General features: G+C 51.8%; 1 protein-coding gene across 1 annotated transcript in view; it reads left to right on the top strand.

Moving 5' to 3' along the window:
- Window positions 1–12,307, top strand: part of HYDIN (HYDIN axonemal central pair apparatus protein) — a 427,037-nt gene that overhangs the window by 342,863 nt on the left and 71,867 nt on the right. Inside the window, exons 48-55 of the mRNA XM_073307159.1 lie at window positions 515–708; window positions 2,688–2,870; window positions 4,807–4,926; window positions 6,604–6,763; window positions 6,869–7,041; window positions 9,250–9,448; window positions 10,656–10,755; window positions 11,396–11,495. Coding sequence (XP_073163260.1) covers window positions 515–708; window positions 2,688–2,870; window positions 4,807–4,926; window positions 6,604–6,763; window positions 6,869–7,041; window positions 9,250–9,448; window positions 10,656–10,755; window positions 11,396–11,495 — 1,229 coding nt within the window. The remainder of the gene's footprint in view (window positions 1–514; window positions 709–2,687; window positions 2,871–4,806; window positions 4,927–6,603; window positions 6,764–6,868; window positions 7,042–9,249; window positions 9,449–10,655; window positions 10,756–11,395; window positions 11,496–12,307) is intronic.

Raw genomic sequence — 12,307 nt, forward strand, 5'->3', positions numbered from 1 at the left:
ATTGCGGCTCAGTTCAGAGCACAGGGGGAAAATCCGTGTCAATCAGCAAAGAAGGGGAAGAGATGGAAGGGGAAGAAAAGCCTTTGATAAGACTATTATAAAGCATGAAAAGCAACAAACTAACAAACCCAATTGTTGTGGTTAGAATTTTACAGGCATTTCACAAGGAGAGATTTCCTTGATGAAATAAAAAAAACAAACAACAAAGGATCTAAATCCTATGCAGAAAGAAGCCATTAATCCTGTGTAGGGTGGATGCTCGTTACTTGTTATCTGTCGCATTGAACATGCTGGAGGCCTTATCTCAGGGACTTAGGGCTAAGGCACATGGTGACCCTAACCATGGACTCCTGCACAAATAAGACCCTTGCCTCCATTCTTGGCTTTTCTTTCATCTCGGTGCCATTGCTCTTGGATCGGCGCTGTGGCGCCTTGGTAGAGTACTTGGCTGCCTCTTCTTTGGGTCTCCTGAGCTATTTCTGACTGTCCTTCCTGCCCTCGCTCTGGGTTGCAGGAAGAACAGATCACCCCAACCAGAGGCAGACTAAAGAAGGACAAACCAGAGCCCAGCCGTGAGGCTCAGAAGGACAAGCGCAGCACAGGCCGCAAGAAGGGTCTTCAGGGGCCAGGCCCTGGGGCACTGGTACCGCTCTCAGAGCCGGATCAAAGCAACTTCATTGGGGAACAATCCCAAGAAAAGATCCTCAGGTGAGCTACCAAGCAGCTGAGCCTGACGCCTTCTAGCCGGGAGCCTGATTAGCATAAGCCAGAGAGACCGGAGACCAGTGATGTCCCTTCTGCCTTGGGGATTTGTAGGGGTCTCACTAGGCCACTCTGCTCACCCAGGACATGTCTCCCAGGCATACTGAACAGCAGTGGGTGCTGCTCAGTGGAGAACGTGGATGATTCCATGTAGCAGGGAGGTGCTTAGGGCTCTTTGTTAGGGTTGCCAGGTATCCAGTTTTCAACCAGAATGCCCGGTCGAAAAGAGACCCTGGCAGCTCTGGTCAGCACCACTGATTGGGCCATTAAAAGTCCAGTCATCAGTGCAGCAGGGCTAAGGCAGGGTCCCTGCCTGCTCTGGCTTCACATGGCTCCTGGAAGCAGTGGCATGTCCCTCTCCAGCTCCTACGTGTGGGTGCAACCAGGGGGCTCCACATGCCGTCCCCTCCCCAAGTGCCACCCCCGCAGCTCCCATGGGCTGGGAACCTGCAAATGGGGCAGGGAACAAAGCCGCCTAGCCACACCTCTGCATAGGAGCCAGAGTGGGGACATGCCACTGCTTCCAGGAGCTGCTTGAGGTAAGCGCTGCCCATAGCCTGCACCCCTGACCCTCTCCCGTGCCCCAACCCCCTGCCCCAGCCCTGATCCTCCTCCCGCCCTCCGAACCTCTTGGTCCTAGCCCAGAGCCCCCGCCTGCACCCCAAATCCTTCAGCCCCACTCCAGAGCCTGCACCCCCAGCCGGAGCCCTCGTACCCCACACCCCTGTCCCAGCCCGGAGCCCCCTCCTGCACCCTGAACCCCTCATTTCTGGCCCAACCCTGGAGCCCTCACCCCCTTCCGCACCCCAACCCCCTAAGTCAGCCTGGTGAAAATGAGCGAGTGAGTGAGGGTAGGCGGGGGGGGGTATGGAGTGAGTAGGGGTGGGGCCTCAGAGAAGGGGTGGGGCAAGGGTGTTTGATTTTGTGCGAGTAGAAAGTTGGCAACCCTATTCTGTGTATGTCTCATTCTTATGCTGGATCAGTCTGTTGCTCCCTCCTTAGCTGTGAGAGATGCAGAAAGAGTATAATCTCTTCACTTCCATGCCGGTGACAAGGCTGGGCCATGTGTACAGGCAAGCAGGCCCACTCCCTATACGCAGCATAGACCGTGCCTTCTCCCAGCTCCTCCTCACAGCAGATCACCTCACAGCGGGACTGCTGTTCAGATGGAGCCTCCTGTTCGCTGGGAATTCTCCTTCCTGGGTACAAAGGGCCAGCACCAGACCCTTCCCAATAGGTGCATTCTTCCTGCATGTATTGGGAAGGTTTATCAGAAGTCCTGAGGTTAATACTTCTCCCTTGGCTCCTCTGAAATAAACAAAGACACTGAAAATAACTATTCTTCACCTCCTACCAACCTGCCCAGCTCCCACCAGTCAGGGCAGTGCCTTGTAGCACATCCTGTAGATCACCCAACGCAGACTGTCAGACTGGCTGTGAGAGCAAATTGCTATGGTCCCGAAGACCCTCTGCTGAGAACGCCATCCCTCCAGTGGGTCATGGGAAGAGATGGCCCCTCGGGCAGCCGGGATCCAAACGCCACAGGGATCAGTATTCAAAGTGAACCCCTTGAATTTCTCTGGGAAGCAAAGAGGAAGCCGTTGTCAGAGATCTAGTGTAATGTCACTGAGCCAGGGAGCAGCCACGCTCTGCACTAGCAGCGGTCTCTGGCTAGGCTTCAGGGGTGGCGCGTGTAGAGCACATGGTAGGAACCCAGTATCACAGTCACAGATATGGTGGCATGTTCTGCTCTAACAGGCGAGACACCTGAGTGTCCACATTTCTGTGGAGAGTGCGAGTTCCTGACCCAGAAGCCAGTCTGGCAGGGTTCCTATGATTTTATGTTCTACAAGTTACCCCACCTTTCTCAGTGTCTCGCCCTGTCGGGTGTCTGAAGCACATAAAGGGTTCTCTCTCACCGCCAGGCTGAGCAGCTTCCGCTGGACGGTGCCTGCTGACGGAGAGGTTGTCATGAAGATACACTTCTCCTCCACCGTGGCAGGGCAGTTTGATCAGACCCTGAACTTCGAGATCCTGGGCACACGCCGGCAGTACCAGCTTTACTGCCGAGGCACCTGCACTTACCCTACCATCAGCCAGGACCCCAGGTCAGCACCTGCATGCCTGGTAAAGCTGCTGGGCTACTCTTCTGAGCAGGTTCCCTGAGGTCTAGAGGGAGCCTGAGCTGCTGAATCTGACACCACCTTCCCGCCTCCCCCATCAGTGTAGAGTCCCTGTCGACTCTGACAGTGGGGAAGCTGTGGCAGCTCACCAGGGCCCTGGGTGATCACTCAGGTGACCAGCTCCTGCTGCCACAGCATCGCTGCCACCAGTAAGTGAGCTGGTTAGTCACCTGTGTCGCACCCCGACTGCAGCGGAAGCATCCTCTTCGTTGTTGTAATTCACGTGCCAAGGGGCCAGAAGGCAGGAGAGTAGGAAGTAAAGCACAAAATCAGAGGAGAAGAGAATAGGCAAGTTAAAGTGGGACACCCCAGCTCTAATTTACACCGCGTTCCAGCTTCTGAGTGTTTGATCTCCCTGGCCTATCAGTGAGTGGTGTAAGTCAGTGGTTCTCAAACTAGGGGTGCTGCTTGTTCAGGGAAAGCCCCTGGCGGGCTGGGCTTTGTTTACCTGCCGCGTCCACAGGTTCGGCCAATCGCAGCTACCACTGGCCGCAGTTCGCCACTCCAGGCCAAGGGGGACTTCGGGAAGTGGCGCGGGCCGAGGGATGTGCTGGCCGCCCTTCCCAGAGCCCACATTGGCCAGGCAAGGCGAACCGTGGCCAGTGGGAGCTGTGATCGGCCAAACCTGCAGACGCTGCAGGTAAACAAACCGGCCCGGCCCGCCAGGGGCTTTCCCTGAACAAGCGGCGCCCCTAGTTTGAGAACCACTGGTGTAAGTAATGGAGTCTAAGAGTAACTGAGTCGGGGGGAGCTGGTTACAATAAGGCTAAAGGTTGAGGGTAGGTGAGACCCAAACACCTCCACATTACAGGGCTGAAGCCTTGAGCTGTCTGGGATTTAAATAAGTTGAGGGGAACACAAGTAACTACTTATGTGACCCCCAGTATCTGAACACCTCACGTTCTTTCATGTATCTATTCTCACAACATTCGTGTGAAGTGCTATTGCCCCATTTTATACATGGAAGTTGAGGGCAGAGTCTAGAGTTAAACCCAGGTCTCTGAGGCCCTAGGTTAGTGTAACCGCTGTCCTAACCAGCCTTCTTCTCTAGCTGCTTCCGACACTCACCTTTTAACCATGTTCTCCCAGCTTCAGGGAGCACCCATATCGTAACTGGTCTCCTGCTTAGATGAGGTTCAAGGGAATCCAACCTGCACCACTCTTTCCACATCACTTCTGATGAATCCCAATTACCAGCTGAGTACTTAGGACACAGGGACAGGGAACAGAAACGCAAAGACAGGAGAGTTTTACTGTATAGGAATGGATGAACCTTGCATGGGACAAGTGGTGGATTTGTGGTCACCTTCGCATGGGAAAGAGCCTGCTCCCTGGCCTTGAGTACATTCAGCATGAGCCTCCAGGCAATGTCAGTTGTTGTGTGGGAGGAGCGTGATGTCTCTTCTCAGCGAGATGCGGGATAGAACTGGAGCAGGAAAGAGGCTTGGCCTTATGCTGGTAGGGCAGGGAGGGAGGATAGAGGATTTAATATCATCCTCCATGCCTGGACTTGATTCTGCTCTTCCTGAGGGCGCTAAGGGTTACAGGAAACCTGGAAAGTCTGTTCTGTGGAGGATTTTTGATAGCTTGAAGTTTGATTTTGTTCTGATTTGAACTGAAAACCAAACATCTCCAAATTCTTGGTGACAAAGAATGAAGACTCCGCTCTGGAGCAGGCTACATGGAAGCCAGGGCTGCCAAGGAGTTGGGTGGGTAAGCTGTCAGGAAACCACACGTTTTGATTTCATTGCATCAGCAAATTCAGACGAGAGAATGTTTCACCAAAATTTTTCCAGCTACCTCTAGCTACAGGCTTGTTAGCTTCTGCAGCTCCTCACACCAGTCTGCTTTTCTGCTACAGGGTGGTATTTCCTCATCGGAGGAAGAATGCGAAGCCTGACGACATCCTCTTCAAACAGTATGTGATGAGCTCAGGGGTGTTCCACTTCGGCCCCTTGCTCTGTGGAAAGTCGAGAGACAGGTACCAACAAAAGGAGCAAAGGTCTAGTCTCCTAGCACGGCTGCATGTTAGTTTGTTTTGTAGGTTATAGCTATGCTAGAAAGTTTTACTTTTGCTGCCGACGTTGTTACATCAGTAGAGCACATGCACACGTGGCTGTTTTTGCCAGTGCTGTGCATACTCACCCCGAGAGGCTGTAAGCAAAACCACAGACCATAAAGAAGGCCTACAAGGTTTTGTGACAAAGTTCCTGCTCTACCTTGGTGGGTCTTGCACTTATTGGCGGATTTGCTCGCCTTGGAGCTTCACGGCAGCCCTCAGCTTGGCCGTTTTTCTGAACCCACAGTCCAGGTCGACTCCTCCTGTGTCTGACCAGGAGTTGGGAGGATTTGGGGGGAACCCGGGCCCGCCCTCTACTCCGGGTTCCAGCCCAGGGCCCTGTGGAATGCAGCTGTCTAGACTGCCTCCTGGAACAGCTGTGCGACAGCTACAACTCCCTGGGCTACTTCCCCATGGCCTCCTCCCAACACCTTCTTTATCCTCACCACAGGACCTTCCTCCTGGTGTCTGATAATGCTTGTACACCTCAGTCCTCCAACAGTCCAACGTTCTCACTCTCGGCTCCTAGTGCCTCTTGCTTCCAGCTCCTCACACACACACCACAGACTGAAGTGAGCTCCTTTTTAAAACCCAGGTGCACTGATTAGCCTGCCTTAATTGATTCTAGCAGCTTCTTGATTGGCTGCAGGTGTTCTAATCAGCCTGTCTTAATTGTCTCCAGAAGGTTCCTGATTGTTCTGGAACCTTCCCTGTTATCTTACCCAGGGAAAAGGGACCTACTTAGCCTGGGGCTAATATATCTGCCTTCTATTACTCTCTTATAGCCATCTGGTCCGACCCTGTCACAGTTTTTAGTTGTTGCTGTTACTGGGCAGGGAGAGTGATTTATGCTGTGGTGTTGTTGTTGTTTTTAACATTAAAAAGTCAGTTCTCTTCTGCTTGGGAACTCTGTGGATGACTGGAGAACTAGTGGTGTTTTGTTGTCCCATGTAATTGAAATCTAAGCAAGTGACAGCCAAAGGGGATTTTTAGTCCAATTGTTTTAAGATGCTTGCTTTTTCTTCTGTTTCTTTAACCATTTAACGCCAACGCCTATTTCACACGTTGGAGAAAAGGGAGCCTTTCTCCAGGATTCAGCATTTCCTCCCCCACCCCTTTCAGTTAAGGTAGGAACACACACCTGAGACATCCAGCAAAACAGGGAACACAAGGAAATGTCCTAGTATTTCTCAGGTGAAAACCAATCAGAAAAAGTGAACTAGTTTTAAACTATCTTAAAAACCCCATCAGACCTTATTTATTACTCAGAAAGAAGCAAAACAAATGAACAAAAAAAGCCACAAGCCAGATCAATTTTTGGCACTTCTTCAAATGGCCTCTGCAGAGACAATTGATCCTACTCGCCTGACGCTGCAGAGGCCGCTTACAGCACTCGGGTACAAGGAAGTAACCCTCAGGTTTATAATGTTCCTTATACCAATGATGATTGTGATGGGACTATTTTATAACTTGTGTTAACAGGATATGGTGTGTGAACAGATGCATGAAAGGAGGTGCTGTACATATGGCATAAGAAAGGACGAAGGTGCAGCACTTCCTATGGTCCGCTGTCTCTTCTACAGTGCATTTCATTTGCAGATACAAGGCCCTCCGATACCCCAACAACTCCGAGAAGATAACCATCCTCAACTCATCCCCTTTGGAAGCGGAGGTATTTTTCTGCTTCCAGCATGACATCAAGGCAAATACATACCTCTTGGATCCTCCCACCATGATGCTGAAACCCAGTGAGAAGCAGGTAGGAGACAAACAGGTATCGCAGTCTCAAGAGATCTGGGAGCCATTTTCCCCTCTGAATGAATGCCCTGTTCTCTCTCTCCTTCTCTCTGGGGTGCCGTACCAGGAGCTGAGCATATGGGCGTACCCCACCGCACCTGGCATATTTGATGACAGCATCGTCTGCTGTATTAAAGAGAATCCAGAGCCAGTGGTCTTCAGAATCTGCTGCCAAGGAGTGCGTCCTGAGCTGGAGCTCGACCGCAAGCAGTTGCATTTTGAGAAGCTGCTGCTGCACAGGTTGGGATTCCAAAGGGCAGTCAGAACATAGTCTGGAGCCTACTCTTCAGGCCAGGCCTTGTTTGGTTTTTCCGAGTTGCTTATTTTGACTCAAGGACTTGCCTTTTATCTCCAGTTTCTCTTCTTATTCATTCCGGGTATGTGTACGCTGCAGCTGGGAGGCGTAATTCCTGGCACTGGTGGACACTCGTGCTCTAGGTCTGCTCAAGCTAGCACGCTGAATACAGCAGTGTGGCTGGGACAGCATGAACGGGTCACCCAGGGGGTCGGGCAGGATTGGACTCAGGCGGTTAACCTGTGCTGCTTTGGCCACGCTGCTATTTGTAGGCACTAGCGAGAGCAGAGCTAGCATGTGTCGGTGTCCCCACGCGGGGAACCACACCTCCCCACTGCACGGTAGATGTATGCTCACGGCGAGGGCAAAGCTGATAGCCCGTGGCTCTTCACGGCACCCTGCCTGCCGTTACTGCGTAGTTTAACTGGTATATTGGGGGGCCAAAGCACGAGCGCGCATGCTGAAGCCTGTTCCTGGCTCACTGGTTCTGTCCCCTCCCTTGGAGGGCTACCTAGGCTGCAGGTTCCGGGACAGGACAGGACAGGCTAGCTTAATGGGGGAGCTCCAGCTGCTACTGTCTGCTGTGGTGACCTGAGCACAGGAGCTGCAGCCATGTGGCTGCTCTGGTGCCTCCCAGCTGGGGCTGCTGCTGCAGCTGAGGGGACACCACACGCCGGGCTCCCACTCCCCCCCAACAAACATTCCTGTATCTCCTTCCCTTCCCTCCCATCTCCCTTCCCCTCCCAAGCTCATACCCCTCCCCCTACTCCCACATCTCTTTCTCTTTCTCCTGCCCTATCCCCCACTTCCCCCGTCTCTTCTCTGCATCCCCCCATGGTTGCACAGGAAACAGGCAAACAATAGGACCCAGGAGGCATCAAGGTAGCAACCTGGAGCATCTGCTCCATCCTGCTCCCCACCCTGGCCAGGCTGCCCAGCTTGCTCCACTTGGCTGCGGGGTGCTCAATGCTCACAGAAATGGAGGGGAGTGGCACGCGAGCCCCATGTGCCCCCCTCTACCCCCCAAACTGCGCCCATGTTTAGGCTACACATTTTTACCCTTTGGGCTGGACTCTTTAAGCAGTCAGTGATATTGGGACTTTTCACAAGTCTCTGCATTGGCTGCACCAATATGTTCCATGCTGCAGCTCCCAAGGGATTACTCCTGCATTTTAGCGCCTTATTTTCCAGTGAGACTGCAGTGCTCCTGCCAGTTGCCCGTCCTTTAGCACCCTTCCTCCAGCGAGGCCCATGTCCCAGGGAACAGAAGGGATCTGTCTTCGCTTGTCTGGGTTGCTGTAGCTCAGTGCTCAGCTCTTCCACCTTCTCACAGCCACCTCTAGGCTTGCAGCGTCTAACAGACCAGAAAGTGAGCCGTCGGGCTCCGCTCTGGCTTCTCCTTTACACCCATTGCAGGTCACCCTGGAGGCAGGGCTGTTTTCCTGCTCACCAGCCAGGACTGGAGCATGTTGACTCATTGCACGCAACTTGTCATCCCACGCCTCCTCAGCAAATCTGCCCCTCCACCTTCCTACGATTGAACGAGTCTTTATCTTAAGCTTCTAACTCTAAATCCCACAAGTTCGAGTGATTAAATGTCACAGTAAAACAGTCAGAGAGATCAGAGAAACGTAGGGGAGGAAGGGACCTTGAGAAGTCATTTAATCCATCCTCCCATGCTGAGGCAGGATTACGTATACGTAGACTATCTGGCATCAGTCCACTTCTCATTCCCTGTCCTCCCATGAATATCGATGAATACTTTCTGGTGCACCTGTTCCTAACTAGGGCTCTGGATGTGACCCACACTCATGCTGGTTCATCAGAATGACCCCCGTGCCCCCACTCCTATGAGTAGGAATGGAGCTAGTTAAAATGATCCAAGCATGTCAGATGTTGATCTGCTACTTAAGTTCTTATTTTGCTTGTGTTCATTGTAACTAAAACTCTGTGATTCTCCCCAAAGCTTGAACTTAAGGTTCTGGCACATGCAAAGTAAGAAAGAACTGAATATGGTTAAATCCTGTGGGTCCAGCTGGATCGGTGTGATTTTTATAGGCCACGTGAGACTGGATTGGCCTGGGCCCCATTCAAATGCAAAACTAAAATGGCTGCTTTGGCAGCAACAGCTGAGTGTCTTCCTCTCCTTTTAGAAAGGACACCAAGATGCTTTTCCTGAGAAACACCTCCCCGCTGCCTGTAGCCTGGCGGCTCAGCGGCCTGGAGAACCTGGGGGATGATTTCTCTGTCTCACATGACCAGGGCTCCATCGGTCCTCGCTCAGAGTACTGCCTGCAGCTGCATTTTAAGGCTACAAAACCTCTCAACATTAAGAAGGTCATCCGACTGGAGGTGAGGCAGACCCTTCCCTCCCCAGCACCTGCAAACCCAGGAGCCCAGCCTTCCCACTCTTTGGAGGGCATTAGTGAGGCCCTAAGTACACTAAGGTTTGTACTTGGCAGTTACCACCGATGGCAGGTGAGATGGGTGGGGCAGTGGTGACCACGTGTTGTGAATGACATAGCCTCCTACCTGCAAGGAGCACTTCTGCTAGCTCCCCTCCCCACCCCAGCTCTGGCCTTTCTCCAAGGGACCAGCTTGTAGAAGGGTAAGACCAGCTTGTAGATGGCTGCCTTACTGGTTACTTCCAAGTAACCAGTGAGGCAGCCATCTTGTATCTGAGGCACTGCTGGGTAAGCGAGGTGTTATGGGCTGGGGAAGTAGCACCTGCAGGCAGCTGGACAGATGGCCATTTTTGGACATGTTTCCATTGCTTTTCTTTATTTGAATCAAAATATTCCAGTGTATCCTGGAGCATCCGAGTCTCACAAATCCCCAATGGGCTGGCCCAGCTGGACCAGTTTGGAGCAGCCCCAGTTCCCACCAGTCAGCTGGGGCTAAAGCCTGGATGATAGAGCCATCCAAGAACAAATCCAACCCCCTCACCCCCGAGGCAGGTTGGTTCAGGTCAAGGGAGCAGTGACTGGGCTGATTCAGGCTTGCTGATATGGTGCTCTCCATTTGGCATTGGCTAGTCCCACTTGACACATCAGGAATCGCTCTAGGGTTCCTGCACAGCCTCTGCCACTTCCCTGCCAGAGAGTCCCATTGCAGGGCCCTGCTGGAAACAAGCTTGGTTTTGAAATGTAAATAGCAACAACTCACAGGAAAAAGGCACAATAAGGGAGTCCCTTTCCTACCTTCTACATTGCGGCAGGGCTGATGTTCAGAAGGGCTGCCTCATGAGCTTGGCTGGGGGTTGTTAGGAACATCTCTTATTGCAGACTATGCTGGTAACCATAAACAGCATCATTAGTAGTGAGTTTCTCATGCTGGAAGGGTGGAGAACTAGGCTGATGTTTCACACAGCGGGAGAATCCTTTTGGGTCATCCCAGGAGGTTAGCAGGGTAGGAAAAGCCTTGCAGCTGGATGGCTGCTGGTGCTGGAATCTGATGGCAAAGAAGGAGGTGGGTGCCGTTGGCAGTATGAAGAACTCGTGATGTTCATCAGCAGAGGTCAGAGGTGCTCTGAATGACAGCTGTTTATTTGTTGCCTCAGGTTTCAGACATGGAAAACATCCTGGGGATTGTTCAGTACGAAAATATCCAAGTCCTTGCCGAGTCCTATGATGTTGCTCTGGACATCAGCTTCCCCAAAGGTCAGTCTTTGTCCCCCACACTCAGGATTGCCTGGCTGGATCAGTAAGAAGAATTAAGGTTGCCCTCAGTAGGCACAGGGTCCAGATGTATAACTGAATGAGGCAAGCATCCAGTAGAACAAATAGTCAGTGACCATGTCATTAAAGACTGTATCATGATATGTACACACCAAGGCGATGAATTAAGGTCACCTTAATACTGGCATTTCCTAACTTTTGAGTACTTGACTTCACCTTAGCCTTCTGTTAAAGCAGCTTTTTTGTATGCAATTTATTTTATTTGTTGAGATGGAAACCAAAATAACAATAAGCCTGTACAAAAACATTTCCAGCTTTCTGACATGTAGGCTATCTAAGCAGGCAAGTCTGCACTGCTCGCAGACTGGAGAGTGACATATACTTTTCAGCATGTAGCACTGCAAGGAAATGAAAATGACAATGTTTAGCCACTAAGCCATGCAGTTCTTCTCCATGTAACAAAAAGGGCTATAAAGCATCCCGGGGCTAATTTTGAGAATAAGACTTTCTCTGGAGGACTTTGACTTCCTGGAGAGTCAAATCTTGTGATTTGGAGGTGTGTTTCATGCAAGACCTGAGTATTCATCACCATCTCTCCTCCCACTTGTGGCTTTCTCTGCAGGTACAGATGGTGGTTTGGATTTCGGGATCATTAGAGTATTGGATGAAACTAAGCAAATGCTGTCCCTGAAGAACAAAGGAAAATATGAGATTGCATACAGGTAAACTACTATTTCAGCTGTGTGGTGTTTAAGCATTTGATGTCCCCATGAGTCCAGTCTCTCATTCCGATATTCTCCTGGATATAACCTCTTCCTGGAATGGCTAGATCCCAATCAGGGTAAGTAGCAAAGCTCAGAGGTCACCACTTTCAAATATTCAACACCCCAACAAGTGTACTTTACACAGCGTGACAATTGAAGCAGAAACACAACAAAATGTAAATCATTCCCCAGTGGGCATGGCTGTGATTTATTTACAGATTTCAGAGGGGAGCGCTGAGCTCTATGGCTGAGTGCATGTGTCTGCACCCTCTCTGTTTGTCCCTGCTCTGGGACAGAGCAGTGCCCAAGGGCTCCCTCCCAGGAAACAACGTCTTTGGCCCTGTGGGCCTTCTGGCTGCAGCTCTCCAGCTGGGCACTACTCTGGGGTGCCTCAATGTCCATGCCACTTCCCCCAGTGGCTAATGGGGAGTGGGGGTGGGGGGAAGACTTGGACCTACCCACTACTCCAGGTCCCAGCCCAGGGACCCTTTAGATTGCAGCCATCTGTTGTGTCCCTTTAACTATGTCACACCGCTGCTCTAATTCCCTGGCCCTTTTCCCCACGGTGCCTTCACCCTTACCTTAGGGTCTTGTCCTAATGGAATCCCAGCAACCAGTTCAGGGCTCCTTCTTGCTCATCCCGGATTCCGGCAGCGCTGCCCTGTCTGGGGTTCTGCAGCTCCATCAGCCACACCCCAGCCACACTCCTACAGCTCCAGCAAGGAACTGAACTCCCTCTGGCCTGCAGCTCTTCTTATGCTTGGCTCTGG

Source organism: Lepidochelys kempii, chromosome 12 (genome assembly GCF_965140265.1).
Source record: "Lepidochelys kempii isolate rLepKem1 chromosome 12, rLepKem1.hap2, whole genome shotgun sequence".
NCBI classification, from domain to species: domain Eukaryota; kingdom Metazoa; phylum Chordata; order Testudines; family Cheloniidae; genus Lepidochelys; species Lepidochelys kempii.